Consider the following 18,649-nt stretch of genomic DNA (forward strand, 5'->3'; position numbering starts at 1 on the left):
AGTTTTTTCTACCTATACCAGGTGGTAACTGCTCATGTAACAATGAGAATTGACTCAGTTCAACAGAGAAGGAGCAACTCCCTTTTGTGCCGAGTGGCCTCTCTGTCAGCTCCTCACGTGTGCTCCCCCAGGAAGGCAGAGGCCCATTGCAAGTGTGCTGCTGCGGCGATGGCAGGGCTTCTGGACAGGTTCTAGGTCACACACCTTCAGTACCAACACTCTTCACTTGGCACATTTCACTTGTGGTAAACACACTTAAAAATATGAAGAATGCTGGTGTTTTGTTTGGTAGTAATAGTACACAGAGAGACCTGGGGAGCATTTTTTGTAAGAATCAGTTCTAGTGTCTGCAGACAGCAGTACATGCAAGTTTTACATTTGCTTCTGCAGAAAATGTCCAATATCAATGCACAGAAATATGTTAGTTGTTTATTTTTAGAAACCTCTCTAGAAAGTTTTGCATATTCTGTAATATCACAAAGGACTTCTTCTGTTTACAGTTGCTTAGAACTAAGAAGATAGATATTTACCCAAGTTTTCTTGGCTTCCTCTTGCTCCCTTGATATTCTAGAGTTCCCTGTGGAGAGGGCCAAGAACACACAGTCAAAGCAAAGCAGCAAGTCGTTAATTTTTAATTCAAAGTGATTTTGTGTTGAATGCAAGCAGATGCTGATAATATCAGAAGTCACAGCATAATTTTTTTGATCAAAGGGCTCAAGTGAGCCTGATGAAGCATGCATCTTGCTCGTCTTTGATAAACCACATCAATTATTCACCGTGAAGGCAGACATCCTGACATGAAAGCAACAGATAAAGAGCATAAGCACATGTTCAAGACGAGAGCAGAAGAACGTGGGGGTGGGGCTGGAGGGGCTGAAACAGGTATTAATAACAGAATTATTAACTGGAAACAAAGCCAGTAAAACAGCTTTATTGCCACTTTGAACTCACATTTAACTGGTTATAGTACATGTTGTCCTCAGGGCTATTCAGCATTTTGGGCTGCTGACATCGTCGACGAGGTGTTCTCAGCTTCTGTTCAAGACAGTTTTCTGAACCTACAGTAAGATAACACAATTTAGTTTTAAGCTGTGCCAGGTGCTGTGAACGTCTTAACACATTTTAGTCTCTAAACGGTCTTTTCTTCTGTCCTATTTGGTCCTGGATTTATTAGCAAGTCTGTTCTATCCAAAGTAAGCAAACAGAAATTTGGGAGTCTTTGTTTTCTCTTTTAAACTTAGTTCAAATGCAAGTTTTTATGCAGAACTTGATTTTCACTTTTAAACATTTTTTATTCTTCCATATATCTATATCACACAGTTCCTTATTCCTTTCACACTTTATCTTAATATCTTCTGTTATCTAAGCAGGAAATGAGGTATATTGTGACTAGCTAAGGACGTATAATTCAGCAGCAACAAAATAGTTTTTCTACAGTAGACAGTAATAAAGTCTCTTGACTGATGAGACTTAGTCTATTATCATCATTTTCATTATATAAAAAGGCTACCTTCTTGACATGGCTCTCTGTTTAATCAGATTAACCAAACCAGTTTGGAATTACACTTTCTTCATATAATTTGTGATGTGCTGTAAAGTAACAGTTGCTTAAAGTCATCTGGAAAGCAGAATTTAAAGATGAAGGAAATATTTCAGACGGGTTTCTGAAAAGAACTAACAGCTTGCTAATTTTTTTTTTTTTTTTTTTTAGTATTAAGGAGAAAAGACATTATGGTGTGCCATACTCTATTTTACCAGGTATTTTCCATGGTACATACTTTGGATTACAGGATAACTATTTTCAGGATACGTAAATTACTAAAAAAATACTGTAGGGGGTAACGAAAGGTAATTTACTTTTCAAATGATTCTTCCAATGCCTTTGACTTTTCTCATATCTCCCTGTTGAAAATTATTTTAGTGACAGTATGAATAAAAACAGGGTTTGGCAGCACCAAAGGAAAAATATACATCTTATACATTTGCATTCCATACTGCACAAGGAAATAGCTCCTATACAAAAGGCCAGCACAAAGATCAAGTAGCATGAGTTCCTTCAAACACTTCAAAACTCAAGTTAATATGGCTTTTGCAGATGCAGGGCTCTAATCTCACAAATCCATTGACAAGATCTGGCCTTAAGGAGCAGGTAACATTACAAAGGAAGTTTATTATGCACTCAGGCTTACAGTTTGTACCTGCAGTCCGGATGAGGTAGAGGAGATGTTTGAACTTTGGCCTTTTCAGCCAAAAGACTGACTTTTTCTAAGAGATTTTCTTCCTTTCACTGTCTTTCTCCCTCTCAACAATAAAATTTTAAAGATAATAATTTCCTCTCAGTGTGCAACTGCAACGTCTGCGTGGGAGAGGAGCACTTGTTCATTCCATCACAACACCTGGGAGGGATGGTGGTTAAATGACCACCAGGGAATTGACTGCAGAGCTGGGTCTAAAATTCAAACTCAATTTTATAGAGAAAGGTTATATTTATCCATTAAAACAAAAAAAGTGTAAAATAATACACTCATGCTGCTTGCTAATTTAATACCCAATGCTTCAATACTTCATACTTTCAAGTTAAGTAAACCTTTATATTTTTGCTAAAGAGATTGTGATGGCTGAGCCAGAATCTTTGCTACTTGGGTGTATTGTATACAACCAGACAAGGCAGAAGCTGTACCAGAAAACAATTCTGAGGAAATTGGGTGCCCAAATAATATCTGTTTCTTTGAAAATTTTTTTCACTATGATTTAGATAGGATGTAAGTGCAATTTTGTTCTCTCTGAAGTCTGAAAATGTTGTGGAAGACCTGTCATAACTACATTCTAGCTTCTCTCTGCTCTGAAAGTTACTCAAATTGATCTTAGAGCTTTCTTTCTCAGGACAGCAAGGTCTGCAATTATTGCAAGCAATGTTTTCAGTTGCAAGGCCATTTGAGCTTTTTCTTACAGCAAGATAGTTTTTGAATACCTTTCAATGAAGTTTTCTTTATGCTAGAAAGAGGCTGGTACAAAATCAGGTCCTCACTGTTTTGCGTCATTTCACATATCTCTCTGCAGCTTGTAAAAATACAGCACACAAATACTTAGAAATTTTTAAACAGTACAATAATGTGATGGAGTGTTCTTTTTTCCTTTCCCCTAAGTGCTCTTGAGGCCTTCACATTTTTTTTTTCAAAACACACATATATATAGGTTGTTTTTTTTTAATGTCTTTTATTCATTAGGATTCTGAGTCGCTAATATTTTGCTCTACCTTTTTATCCTGACACTTAATTATTTCTGTGTATCCTACGGGTGGTCTGCAGCTTGTATTCTCCAAAGGAAATACCCTTTCAGTGGGCCCATTTGTCTTAGTTGCACACTACATGAACAGTACAAAATCTGGTAACATTTATCATAAACTACCATATCTGGAGAAAATGGTATTAACATGTGCTCAACACTCAGCAGTTGCATAGGCATTTTAAATGCTGTTCTAAAATATTTTGCTTTGATGACAAACTTAAAGCCACCAATAAGAAAAAAGTCACTTGTAATTCAATAGCAATAGTAGCAGCACCAGTATCATTAACAAGGTATTGTCTATACTGCACAGAAATTGTGCCAAGTGCCTCTGGCACATCCAGGCTCCTTAGTTTGCTACAAATTTAGAGACCAGATGAGCGAGTGTGAGCACATGCACTTTCTTCAGGTTGTCCTTCAGCATCACTTTTTAAGAAAGAGATCTGACCCCCTTTTGTCTGCAAGAAAACCTTTTCTTGTAACTGAGCAGAGAAACTCGTGAGGCTACAATTTCTTATTTGATAAATCCTTTACTGCAGTGCAGAAATAACAGAGAGTAGGCACAATGCTTTCTGCGAAGTGCACTATGTCAGCTGATCGAAGTGTAGAGTAGCTGAGGTTCTGGGCATCCTCCTCTCGCTTGAGCCCAGAGCGGCTGACACACGTGCGTGAGCAGGCTCATGTGGATGTTTCCCTAAAGACACCACTAAATTGATGTTGCTTACAGTGAAGGGAAATAGAAACTGGCTAATGGATCAAGCGGTTGGAATAGGAAGTATTTGTAAGTAAAGAAATGGATGGAGTTTCTGTTTAGTCCTCTATTACCACTATTGGTTTTCCTTTTTATTTCTCTGATACATAAGAGCCCAAGCCAGAAAACCAGAACCTTGCAGAGCTTGGACAGATTAAAAAGATATCTTTTTTCAACTAAATGCAAAGTCGAACATCTGAGATACATTTTTATGAACTGGGAATTGTATAGTTGGAAAGCAGTGTCTCCAGGAGAGACTTGGGAACTACAGATATTCAGCTGAATATGAAATAGACTGGATGCAAAGAAGAGAGGACTACTCAACAGAAACAGGAAAACAGTTTTATTGTTGTGTACAGAATTGTTTTAAAGTGGATGCAATAAAGGGCAGAATGTTTTGAGAACAGGAACGATTTGAAATCTGGAAAATCTGCCATATGGTGAGAAATATATGAAAACTGTTCTACTTCATTTTTTCAAAAGAAGGTTAAGAGGTTATTTGAAGCAAGTGTAAACCCCTATATAGAAAGTGGAGGGTTTTTCACATTTGAAAACAAAAGTCTAGACTAACTAACGGTCAGAAGCAGAAGAAAATTTTAGACCAGAAATACAGCACATACTGAAAGTAATCAATCAGGAGAAAAAATATTTAGCAGTATGATGGAAACTCGGGTTGAGATTAGAAGCTTTTAGAAAAGGCATGTTTTGACTTAAGCTAAAAACCATTGAAGATGTGACACAGATCACGTCTAGCTTAACAGGAATTAATTTCTCTAATGTAAATTTTTATCAGAACTCTCAGTCTGCAGAAGATCTGTATTGATCTTTTAAATTCTGGGATATAGTTTCTGAATTTCCACATGATTCTTCTTTGTTTTCTTATGGCTGAAATGGAAATATTTTTCTTCAATTAGCCATCATACTCATTATACTGACACTTTTAACAATATCTCTTGGCTTGGGGATGATTAGCAGATTTCTTATGCCTTATCTTATTTAGAAGATTTTTCTGTTTAAAAATCCATCATTTCCATAAATTGCAAAGGACTCTTTCAGAAATGTACAAACTGCTAAGCCATAAGATTTAACAAAAGACTTCAAAGTGCTCTTTAGCACTGACGCAAGTACTTTTGCATCTAAGATTTGGGCCCTGACCAATACTTCCAAACAGTAGTGGCCAAAACGTATTTTTTTAGTGACTTCCCATGGGGCAGATGACTTCACTTGATATTCAGTGAAAATCTCATCTTAGATGTCCTTATTGTCTTGATTATCTTAGTATTGAAAGCATGGGTACCAGGCGCTGGGCAGGCATGTCAGAGGAACAGAATCATCAGATTTTGCTAGCTGAAATGAAATTAGGGTCTCCATAAACTCCTCATCTAAACTCTTGCTTCAAAAACCTCTTGATGCTGATAATCTTGCTAATTTTTCCAATATGGAGAATTCTGCACAGAAATGGTGAGGAAGCAGCTTAACTGCATTTGGAACTTGTAAAATAAACTGACGTGAATCAGATTGTTTTAAGGGTGGTGCAGCACACGTGGGGCTCTAAAAACTGGTTGACATCTTACTTTTTCTGCAAGGAATGCACACAAAGGTTCTTTGCCAGTGTGGCAATGCCCCAAAGAGGCTGTGTTGCCAATTCCCTTGCTGAGGGGACTTCATCCATCACAACTGATCGAAGAGTGGAGCTGAGTACACTCATTTTCCTTCTGAAGCCATTTACCCAAAGAAGGTTTGGGAGGGGTTAGTCTTGGCTCTTTTACTGCTATAGGTGAACACAAACTGAGTATCACAGGAAGGCTAGCTTTTTCCTAATTACTCAAACAAGGAGATTTAGAGGACGAGAAGGGGCAGTTTGTTAAAGGAAAGGTAATGGGGCCATTTAGGGGATCATATATATTATTAACGGAGTAAGCAAATAAAGTAGAGAAATCAGTACGACCAAGAAAAATAGTAAGCATGTAGCTGATTTCCAATCTATAATACCAGATGAAACATGAAAGTGCAACCCTTAATTATAAGCAAATATTAGCACAGACTCATGGGATCTCATCATAACATCTCAAGGTCTACATTCATGAAAATTTAAGCAATGTTTAAAATCATGTTAATTTGTTCTTTGTTTGTTTCTTTTCCTGCCAGTCTAATTTATTCCAAAAGACTTTGGTTCTCAAGCCTGGATATATTGATCATGCCTATGTAAAGCATTGTAATAGCCTGGGGAGAAGACTTTTGTGGAAAAAATTGTCTTTGTTCTCCTTTGATAATTTATATGTATTTTGATGTTTTCAAGTTTCCAGTTTTGAATCATTGTTCAAGGCATCAAGTTAACTTCACTTTTCCTCTTGAAGTCTTAGGCAAATGCAGAAATGACCTCACAGACAATGATAATATACTTCCTCCTCCTGGACTGGATGCTAGTGGATAATTACGTGCAGCATGTTGACTTCAAGGAACAACTACATTTTCTTGTGTGCTTTGCAAGTCTGTTCAAGGAGAGGACTCAAGGGGCTAATAATTGTGGTCCCACTCATATCAGTGTTAAATGGGACTGACTGAACATCACTTACACAGTAAATACTACTGCAAATTAACTAGACTTCATGATTTTCATTATTTCAGCTTTATTTTAAATAAGAGCCATCTACAAAGGGCACACAATGCTGTTTGGCTATGATTATTCATACAAATGTATTTTCCTTCCTTTTCCATTCCCATGATTCTCCACCATATGCACAAATTTGTATCATACCTTAAGTATAAAACAGGAGTAAAGTGCAAAATGGGAGTAAAATGAAAAATGTGCCTGGAAAGCAGAGTGAATACTCAAGCAGTTAGTCCCCACTGAGCTCCTGCTGCGTCTGCCTGCCATACTCAATCTGGTTAGCGCAGAACTATCCTGCATATCCCTGTACTAAACTGCAGTCAGTGTGACTTTAGTATGAGTACACATGAAGAGATACCTGGCCCACATCACAGGGTATTTGTACACTGCCTGTTAATGCTACCGATTATAAAAGTATCAGAAACAAGGACAGGATAGCAGGTCTAATAGGCTTCACTGAACACATACTGCAGAATAATCTGTAGCTTCATTTGGAAATAATGAAGTTATTGTGTCTATGCTACATACTATAAATTCAATTATATTATGGTAGTTCTGCAAAAATGCTGGAGGCTGATAGAAAATAAACACACTGTCTCTGTAAAATTTTAATCTCAGTACAGGCAAAACCACACCAAGAGACAACAACACAGGGTAGGAGAGAATAAAGAGCAAGACTCCTTGGTGACTTGAGTAATAAGGTATGTCTTCATTATGTTCTTTTCCCTTCTAAGGTTAGTAAGAGAGAAAAGAGAAAACCATAGGAAGGAGGAAAAAGGAAAAAAAATAAACTGTTAAGTAAGGTACTGAGAAACTAAGGAAAAGAAGAAAAGGGAATAAAAACCATTAATAGTGAAGCATTTGAACCTATGTTCTGGCATCAGAGGATTAAATTAATCTAGTAACATAAGGAGCCTGGAGGCATATTGACATAATACTATTAACAATTGTAATTGTCTCCAGAATACTTCATGCTTACCTACCAGTAGCTTCAGACCTCTGCAAATGTTCAATAATGCCATCTATTCTGTTGATATAATGAGATCTAGTGTGATGGGAACCATTCCTGCCACCAAATTCCCTTGGTGCCTTTCTGTACATAAGAGTGTCCAGGAATATTTATAGGAGCTGGCACTCTTCATGCTGCTAGTGACAAGCAAGCATGGAAAGAACAATAAATCAGATGTGCTTTGAGGAGTTACAAGACCTCAGCCCTTGCTAACTCACAAAATACCTTACTGAATCTTCACGTAAGTGTTGCTAATGGAAAGTAGATGATAACTACTTAAAAAAAAATATTAATGCTTAGGAAGAGTGATTAATTCTTAGCAACTCCAGTGTACTTAAAGCTCTTACCTGGATTCATTACGTAAAAATAATATATTAGATTGAATCATTTTCAGTGTCAAGTGCTTTGTAGTTGTCATGGGTTAGCAAAGCATAGTCGCGGAAGTGTTCTGTAGCTCAAATGCAGTTACCAGACTGACTGAACACACAGAATCTGAAGTAAAAAATCCTATAGAAAGATATAAAATAAAACAAAACCAAGCTTCATGATCACCTTGGATCCCCCACACAACTGTGGTGAAGTAGAATTCTGTTTATTCAGATGGAGTGTGCTCATAGTGCCAAGAGCCATAGACTGCTAGGGAAATTAATGTAGCCTCTTTGATGTCATGTGCATCCCAGAATCTGTAACACACTGCTGAAACTGTGAGGATAGCCTTTTGTTTATAACCCTAAACAGAACCATTTGAATACACACACTGAAAGAGCTTGTAACAGAAGCAATGCATTTTCTTCTACCCAGTGATTCATTACGTACAGCTTCATTTTGGATACTGCAGTTTTATGCAAAGCCATATGCTTTAGATTATAAAGCACACTAAGCAAATCATAAGTTTTTCAAGATGGTATGTAAAGGCTGGTTTTGCATCTGTTTGTTGCCAACGACCCAGATGACACTGTAATTAGAACAACAAATATTTTATGTGAAATCAATCATTTAGCTGTCTCTGAACCCTAAGACAATGGCTTTTAGATACACTTTGTTGGGAAACAAGATCCATAAATAGCTAGAATCTTGGCTTTTGCCATTTTTTTCTTTCCAACACAGTTCTGATCCTTCAGTATTTGTCAGTTCTTTCAGTTTCTATTGTGAGTGATTTGACTGCAGAGGAAAAAGGCAGAGATTAAACAAAGCATACCAAAGAACTAAACTGTCAGTGACTAACATGGGTAAGATTCAAACCTGTCAACAAACAGCACGCTTCTACAAGTATGGTCCTTAGGATATCTTCCCATATGAGAAATATACAGGAGCCCTTATATGCCCTGCACATAATAACATCTAATAGTGGGTTCCAAAGGTGTGGCAATTAGTCAAAGTCCAAGAGGTTTACACAGATACAACTGTAACTTCAGGGAAAAAATAATTCATGCCAAACTATCTGAATGGCAGAAACCACTTCTGAACAATGCAGAAAACTTAACTGATCATTATTTTTCTTTCCCTCCCACCCATGGTGGTTGTGGAAGATGCTTTTTGGTTAATTAATAAAATCATAGAATGGCCTGGGTAGAAAGGAACATTAAAGATCATCTACTTTCAACCCCCCTGACATGGGCAGGGACATCTACCACTAGACTAGGTTGCTCAGAGCTCCATCCAACCTGGCCTTCAACACTTCCAGGGATGGGGCATCTACAACTTCTCTGGGTAACCTATTCCAGTGCTGCACCAGCCTCAGAGTAAAGAATTTCTTCCTAGTATCTAATCTAAATCTACTTTCTTTCAGTTTGAAGACATTCCCTTTGTCCTGACACTACAATCCCTGGTGAAAAGTTTCTCTCCATCTTTCCTTTGAGCCCCTTTTTTAGGTACTGGAAGGCTGCAATTAGCTCATCCTGAAGCTGCCTCTTCTCCAGGCTGAACAATCCCAATTGTCTCATCCTTTCTTAATTGGAGTGGTGCTCCATCCCTATAATCAACTTGGTGGCCCTCATCTGAACTTGCTCCAACAAGTGCTTTCCCGTGCTTGGAAACCCAGAGCTGGAGGCAGCACTCTAGGTCGGGTCTCACCAGAGCAGAGTAGAGGGGCAGAATCACCTCCCATGATCTGCTGGCCACTGCTGAGGATGCATGATACAGTTGGCTTGTGATGTTTTCAGAAGAGACAGTTACTGATAAAAACCAGGTCATCTCAGGTATGCTGGAATTACTACATCCCACAGCCTATTTCCTAGTTCTAGACAAGCTGGTTAATACAATAGCCACCAGGTGATAAAAAATATCTATCTCACATTATCATGTGACATAAGTGATGTCTCTCTCACTGAGCAATGCTGTATGATCAATACAAGTTAATGAAGAACTTCATAGAAGAAAAGCCTACCGAGAGCAATTAAATATGAAGAGATCACTTCCAGATTGAGACATCCCTGAGCCACAAACCACGTTTGGCTGGAGAGTGTTCTGGGCAAATATCTCTGCTTGCCCTACTTTTTTACTATACCCTAGGCTTTTCCTCTTGGTTACTGTGAGAGAGAGAGAATTAGGATAAATAGATTTGGATGGGACTGGAAATGTTTTTTTTATGTGTGGGTGGGTTTTTCTGTTTGTGTGTTGTTGTTGTTCTTGGTTGGTTGGTTGGTGGTTTTTTTTGGTGTAAGGTTGCTAATATTCAAACAACCAGGAAAGAGATCAACTTTAAATAAATAAATTCAAGCAGAACAAATCCCTAAGAGGCACCTGAAATGGAGGCTGAGGTAACTTCTCACAAGGCAAATATCAGTATCTTCACTGTAGATATTTCAAGATCAACTTTACCTGTTTATGGCAGAAAGGTTGCATTACACTTGCCTCTTTGTTAGCAGTGCACCAGATCAACCTGAGCTTCTGGAAGGCTGAAGTTGAAATTCCATGCAAAGATGAATACAAAGGAGAGCTAGTCAGTCTTCAGTTTTCTGGACATGCCCCGTTTTCCCTTCTCCATGAGTTTTTATCTGAGGTACTAGCCCTAAAGTAGAAACACTGGGACACCTACACAGGCATCATGCACTTAGAGGCTTGCCATGATGCAAGCTTGTCTCATCAGCATTATGCCATGGTTGGGACTCAGACTGCTGCTGCTGTTTATTTATTTAGTGAAGTTAAGGAAAAGAGGATTAGAAAGGATCTCGAGTGAATATTTTGTCCTTCCCTGTCTTCCAAAGTAAAACCATGCACCATGTTGGAGGTATGAGAAATTTTCAAAAAGGCTCAGAAACAAAAGATATCAAAAAAATTCTCGCAAACACAACATCAACAATGGAGCAACTCATGATACTTCTGCACAGTAAGATGGCAGCTATTCCTTCAAAGAATTAGGATGATGATTTAGTCAATATGATTAAATAAATAGCTTTGGCAATTTTAAAGTACAAATCCTAAATAACATGACAGTATCATCAATTTTAGAGAGAGTCTCCAAAACACATTTGGAGCTATTAATACACAAGTTTTCAAACTGCAGATTGTGGATCCTAAGAGCTACATCTTGTGCTAATATGCTTCAGAAAATTCACTGGACACTTGGCACTAGTTCATCTTGTGGATGCTAGCTATGAAAAGCAAAGCATATGGGGAAAAAGATGAAACAAACACGAAAAGTAAACAGTGAGATTAACTTTTAAAAACAGTCAAAACATTCAGTGCATTAAAGAAGAGTAACAAATCACAAATACCTTTCTAATACTGCTTCTCTGCAGAGCCAACTACTGAATTTGCCAAAAATGCATCATACAATTGTGGAGAGTTAGTCTGTGCGATCAAAAGTAGGGCAGGAGGCAATCTGTAAGTTCACACTATTAAGATGTGGTTCATAATGGCCTGTGTTTCAGAGTTGCTGTTGTAGCATATAGCCTGGATACATTTAAAGGTAATCCCTCACCTTCTTCCAAACTGTAATAATAGCATTTTTATCCCATGCCCTCAGAGATTAAGCCACTTGATTGACTTTGAATTCTGGACACACAGGAAATTTGTATTAATTTAGCATAATGATGAAGCGCAATAAAGGCTCTGTGGAACCACAACAGCATGGTCTCTAAGGTTTTGTTCATTACAGAAACACAATTTGCATATCTAAAGGCTTGAAACCATGGGTCCATATTGATACAACTAGTATCTCAAATTTGAGTGTAGCAGATTCAGCATGTATTTCAAAGAATAAATGGTAGAAGCCCAAGATAAAACTCTCAGTAGATTTCTTCATTAAGAAAGAAGGTCTTTTTCTGAATTCAAGGTAGTTGGTAGCAGTAACTTTTAAAGGACGTATTAAAGAAAGCTTGACCGAAGCTTGTAAAAATACCACTAGTTAGATATTTGCTTCCTGGTGTTGCTACAGTACTTCAGTCTGACACTGGTAAATGTTGCAAGTAAAGGAGGTATCCTGGCTAGATAAAGGAAACTAATGCTGCTGACCTATGTTCTACAGCAATCCATTTCTTTAAGGGGTTGTTAAGTGCTACTGGGACCCACAGTGATAGTCTGGAAGTGATCTACAGATCAGATTCAGGCCCCTAAATTCTGGAGGAACATTTTGAAAGAGAAACTGAAGAAGCATAAGCAAACTATTCAGTCAGTGACAGATTTTGAAAAATAAGCAGGAGTAGAAAAAACCTTCAGGCTTTAAAGATGTCTGTTAACCTGTGAAAGAGCATCTAGGTTTGTTTTTTGTACTCCTTCCAAATCCAAATCACAACCTTTTATTGACAACTTACACTATGAATCTAGTGGAAGAATGCTAGACAAAAATAAGGGCTCATCACTTTCAGTGGTGCAGTTCCTTGTCTTTCACCCTGAAGTAGTAGATGGGAGTGTCCAGTAACAGCAAAGTAAATTCAGAAAATGTAGAAGAGACGTTTAAAGAAAAGTGAGGGAGGTCTGCAAAGAATTCCAGCCCTGGGATCTCAGTAATAATATAGAAATTTTAAGCTCTGTATTTCATGGTACTTAGCAACACCACATGCAGTAAGAGTTTGGGGAGTGCAAAGCACACAGAATATGTTAAATTTTCATCCAGCCTTTCCTAAATGATTCTAAAGAAAATTTTGGTGAAGATTTCAGCTCATGGGGGCAGAAGAAGATATACACATATGTGCATATATACAAATAAAGTAAGTTGACCTTCTGGTATTATAGTGACTTGCTTATGTGACAGTATTTTACTTTGTTGTAAAATCACTGTTCTTGACGGGGCGCAGCTTGCACTAGTATATCAGCTCACTGTATTATATTCCCCTCAGATCACAATCTTTTTACTTTGAGGGTCACTTATTTTAAAGTGGTAAATGCTACAGAATTAGTTAGATTCTTTATTTCTCTCATAAATTCATGACTAATTCAAGTGACTTTCATGACATTTTATTCCTCAGAACTTGATAAACTCTTCTTTACCAAAATGAGCATTGATTTCTGGGTTCAAACTGAGGCACTGGAAAGGCTGATTTTTAAACCATTACAGCTTACCCCTTCTGGAAAATCAGGCTCCTCCATTGTGTGCTACTGCAGGTATGCAGAATTTCTTGTCACTCCAGAAAATACAGGTTAAGTGATTTCTGGAATTTCTTTGTGGAGTTGGATATGTTTTCCACCTCCTAATTACTACAGATATTTGAATTTTTTTCAACCCCTTTCTTACAAGTCTATACTAGATTCTTGGCTGGTATTGAATAGTGCATCCCTACAGAATAGCTTGTGATTTAACAACATCAAAATCTATTTGTGTCCTAATTCTGTACTTGGGTCTGTGGGTATTGCAGAGTATGCAAAGTTTGAATTAACACTTTATTAATTACCGTGCACTAATCCCTTGTGTGAATGACCTACAAAGGACCCCACAGAGCTACAACATGAACAAACCGGTGCATTGCAAGTGAACCTCTTGCCACAGAATGCCACTTTTGATTTCTCTCTTTTGGACAGCCAGGAAGTATGGCCATATTAACATAACTCTCTTCCATAACATATCCTACTTCTCAGTAGGACTAATTAGCTTAGGCACAGCACTGCACTCATCCAGCTACATTGCCTCTGGGGTCTGATTCACATCTAGCTTGAGTAGCTTTGCAAAGCCCTGGCATGCATTGAGTTGCTATATCATAAATTTCTATTATGGCTTATTCTACACTAACTTTCCCATGGAGACAAACCCTAAAAATCAGCTTTACTGCTGTGAACAGATTCATCAAAGTCTCTTACTGAAGCAATGCCATAATAACAATAATGAAAATATCCTGGCCCCAGTAGGAAGGCTCATACCCTGAAAACACTAACATGGGTGCACACCTTCCCTACTAGAACTAGCTCCTCTGAAGCCAGCCCCAACACTAAGCATATGAATAAAAGGGAAAAATTGGAAAATATCAGAAAAACACATGATATTAACATGGCTTAGAGAAATAAGATTAAAATGAAAATGTGTAACAGAATTTTAACTCCTCTGTTTTGAAAGGACTATCTTAATTATTCCCATTAATAAAGGGCACTGTGAAGTAAAAGGCTATGAGCAGAGAGAAATATGCATTTCTCTTCACTTGTATAAGATAAAATAAATTTTTAAAGTTCATCACTCAGTCTATCTACACAATACTCAAACTAATTCACGAAGCAGTTATAATTCAGAGATAATTGAGAGGCATATACTTTCTACCAACACACAGTAATATGTTAAGAGTACTCAAAGCTAACCTTTGATGAAAAATTCTTATGCTAGATTCTTCAATAAAATAAACATAAGAATAACTTGTGCTTTCATGGAGAGTATCAATCAACATGTAGCTGCTCATCATTGTCTAAATTAAATGAATATGAGACTGTTGGATGACAAAAGCAAATTGAAGATAATTAGCAAGATTTATATTTTCAAATAATGTACAAACCACATCAATTACTTCAAAGAGACCCATAAGACCATGAGTTTTGAAAAATATTTAAATTATAATATATAAAAAAGGAAAGAAACATGACTTGTGGACCCTAAGTTACAGTTCACTGTTTGCTTTCACAAGGTAGAGCAGCAAAAAATTATCTCCCTCTTGTCACACATTTCATTTTTGATTAGGTTATTTTGCATTACTAGTAACTTCAAAATGAAGACACAAAAATATGAGGTGCCAAAGGTATTTTTTCTTCTCTGAAGATGAAAATTAATAGAAGAAAACTATCTACAACACCACATACAGGAAAACAAGATTTTCAGTTTTTACTGCAAACACTCGTTCATGCCAGCAGTCTACATGAAGTCAATGTGTTATCCTACTGCATAATGATGGATCATGTGAGGCCTTATAAGATGGGACCAGTAGTCTTTAAAATATGGTATTTTTAGTGTTTTATCCCTTTTACTTACTCCCAACCAATAACACATATTTGTCTAAAACAAATTACTGTTCTTTCACCATTTTGTCAGCATTGTTCACAATATTATATATACAGAACTGTAAATCCTTATTTTTATTCATAAAATACATAGGAGAGGTCAACTACACTTTTTTGCATTCTGAAATTCAATCCCTGCTACTAGGACTTGATCTGGAAAGTTTGTGCAGAGATACAAAATATATTAGATAGCTGTTTTGGCATGTGAAGTCTTAGCTTTACATATCTTGTGTATTTATTTTTCAGAGAAAAAGGACCCCAGTTACTAGGTTTCAACATAAAGCCTTGCAGAGTAGGATGTGGCAGGTTGGCTACACAGCTGCTGTGTGGCCTGTGATGAGGAGGTGCCTGTACTATCTGACAGTGCCAGCAAAGAGCTAATGTCTTCATTACACTCGTCCTTTTTTATCTTTCCTCCATGGCTGCAGACAGCCAGGACTAGGATAACAGTTTGAACATACACAGAATGTGAGGGATGAATTTTCCAGTTATCTCTGCTGAAGTATTAAATTCAGACGTCTTATGATGACATTCTAAACATTATCATTACTTATTTCACTGCAGCTCAACACACAGAGAGGAAGAGATAGTAAATCATACTATGAAGAGCTCCATGATATATTGCTCCTCTTATACAAGAAACAGCAGTAGCTTGTGCCACTATTCAAGAAAGACTTGAGTGCCCAAACACTGGCTGTGAACCTGGGGTCACCAAAAGAAGGCTGAGCTCATCAGAGTTCATCCTTGCAATGAAACATCAAGATAGCAGAGGGTCCAAGGGGACCAAGGAACTGAGAGAGCACAGCTGATTTACCTTTTCTAGTTTTGCTTCTGGAATGAAAATACTCAGAAGCAAATGTTTCATGTCCTGTCATGTATCACACCACAAAAGAGGCAGCAAAGTTTGTCCTTCATGTAGAAACAAAAGGACAAAACCAAAAATCCTGCCTGCAACTGTGTTTTTCTTATCCTTTTAAAGAATTTATGGCAAACCTGTGAATAAGAAGTGCTCTGCAGCTGCCAAGTGTAATGGCACCCAGATATATTTCTAACATCTAACAAAAACAGAACTATGGCAATTGAACTTAGAACACCAGAAAAACATGCTTATTGTCCATACTCAATGAGGGAAAAAGTCAATGACATCACAAGAACCGCCTATGTTTTGGATTCTGTTTGTTTCTTTTGATGGTATCAAAAAGTCTGTTCTAGATTACTGGCATTTGCAGATGAGAAACTACAGAAGTAGCACACAAAATCAATAAAATGATCTCACTACACTTGCCAACGTACATAAGGGGTTTTACCTTTAAAAATAGCCTAGTATTTAGTTGTGTAAGTTCCAAATGGTGTTTAATGGGTGAAAAAGCCTAAAGATTTCTGAAAGGTGCTCCTACTTTTTGGCCATTAGCATTCTGCAGCTGGATAATTTAAATCTTCTTTCAGTTCTGGGTGCTCAAGATCACAGTCCTCTTTACTTCTAAAGGGCAGGAACTTCCACCAATGTGGAAGAGAAGAATCCCAATAAAACCCATAAAGCACAGCCATTGATGAGCCCAATTCAGAAAGTGCCATGATCAGACAACTGTAGAGTGTCTAACCTGAGTTAGAAGTTAATGAGGCTTCTTTTTTATCAATTTGTTCCCTCATTAATACTGGAATTTTAGGGCAACAGAAACTTTCATTTTTTGAATTCAGGTCATATTAACTAACAGTTTCAGCTGAAATAACATGAAAAAACTTCAGAGATGTTGAAAGAATTCATTCTGGCATCTCAAAAAACAAAACATTTTGATTTTGTCACAAGGGGACTCCTTTCCCAAAAACAGAGGAGGTAGTGCTGCCACCCCTGATATCCAAAAACTCAGTGATTAGGCCATGTTCTTAGGTTGTGAAAGATGTAGCTTCAAGCACCTCCTTTAAGTGATTTGGTACAGGGACCTGAACCCAAACATCGTGCTTCTCAAGAGAGTTGCCTAACTGCTGGGTTAGAAAATATTCTTAGGTAGGTTTCTCTCAGCCTCATGTGTTGAAAGTGTCCCACTTTACATAAAGTAGTTAAATATTCATTGAAACAGAGATTGAAAGCCAGGTGCTGGCCCCCTTTTTCTCTGACTGCTCAAATTACCAGGATCTCAAGTCATTCACATGCTCTCTGTTTCTGTGGCCTACTTACTATTTAACGTACATTCCACTGATGGGAGAAAGGGGAGGAGAAAACGCTTTCTTCTCTGAAATTCTGTATCGGCCTTGGGCATAGCCCAGACCAGTGAGAATATGGGTCAGTGAAAGTTTTGAGCCCTACCTTTGGAAGGACAGTAGTATGGAAGGTAAGGAATGATCACTTTCTAACACATAGAGTAGATAAAAATAAAGTAGTTTAATGACAAGAAATAGTATTATTTAAAGGAGAAAGAAGTGAGACATCTGCATCTATTTGTATCCAATGTTTATCCCTATTGGCACAATTAATAAAAGCTATGCATAAATCACACAAAGTTCATTAAACTCACTGGCTCAGGCTGCTGACTAATTGGTAAATACACACTCGATAAAAATGTAAAATGCATGCCAACTCCACATTGTAAAACTGTTTTCTAGTTAAGAAGTCTCTACTTCTCTGTGGCTTTTCTAACAGAGCTTGATTTTCACAGTTATTGATCTTAGGGAAACAATAATGCCCAGAACAGTGCCCAAAGGCCCTAAAACAGGAAAACAAAAAGCACCTCTATCATGCTTACAGAGATCAAGGAGTTTACTGTCTTATGCCTAGGGCAATCTTCTAACACACCCATGAATCTAAGGTCTGCTAATGCCTGCTCTGTACAATTCAACGGACTATTTTAGGCACTTCAGCTCTTTTATGAATGTGGCCTTCAGCACTTTCTTCTGCAATGTTGCCTTCAAGTAGTCCAACTTGAAGGTATCACTGCCCAGCAAAACTTTGAATCTTCTAAATCTATCAATTCTGATAAATTAAAGGTCTGGGAACTACCTAGGCCTGCGCAGACAAGCAACTGGACACTACCAGAATTAGACACAAACGAAAATTAGGTATAAAAACCAGGAGAAGTGTGAGAGTGGCTGAGGCTGGAGAAGGTCACAGATGACCATCTCCATCATTTGGACAGGATAAAGAAATTCTGCTACACAGAACATCCTCCTTTTCAGAAGAGGCCTGCATCCAGCCAACCACAGATTTTTACAGATAGGGAGCTCATCAAAAGGCTTTAATGCTTACAATACCTGTGCAAAAATCCACAGAAAGCCCTATTTGAAGAGTCTCTTGCTGCCACCACTGAAGACTCTGATTGTGGACAGCCTTCCTGACATCAAACAAACCCAGATGTTGAGAGGCCTTGGGAGCTAGCCCACTGCTTTGTCTGGGTCTGACCTCAAGTTTTCTGTATTTACATTTTTTCAAAAACATGATTTAGAACAGATGTCACTGGACACCAGAGCTCTTCTCCAAGGCTGGAGTAGAAAATCACAGGAAAAGAAGGAGATACAGACCAGCTCAATTTACATTACATGAGCATATTGATCTGCATAGCAAAGAGAGGGCAGAATCCACACATCT

At 37.8% G+C, this 18,649-nt stretch overlaps 1 protein-coding gene across 19 annotated transcripts in view; it reads right to left on the reverse strand.

Annotated features, from left to right (window-relative positions):
• MYO3B (myosin IIIB) overlaps window positions 1-18,649 on the reverse strand; it is a 256,067-nt gene that overhangs the window by 43,689 nt on the left and 193,729 nt on the right. For all 19 annotated transcript variants that reach the window (XR_004241144.1, XM_032114004.1, XM_032114002.1 and 16 more), the window contains 2 exons: window positions 952-1,058; window positions 531-577 (listed from right to left, as the gene is read on the reverse strand). Coding sequence is in view for 18 of the 19 variants with exons in the window: in XM_032114004.1 (XP_031969895.1) it covers window positions 531-577; window positions 952-1,058 (154 nt within the window). In the remaining variant the exon portion in view is untranslated. The remainder of the gene's footprint in view (window positions 1-530; window positions 578-951; window positions 1,059-18,649) is intronic.

This window comes from Corvus moneduloides, chromosome 7, assembly GCF_009650955.1.
Source record: "Corvus moneduloides isolate bCorMon1 chromosome 7, bCorMon1.pri, whole genome shotgun sequence".
Classification (NCBI taxonomy): domain Eukaryota; kingdom Metazoa; phylum Chordata; class Aves; order Passeriformes; family Corvidae; genus Corvus; species Corvus moneduloides.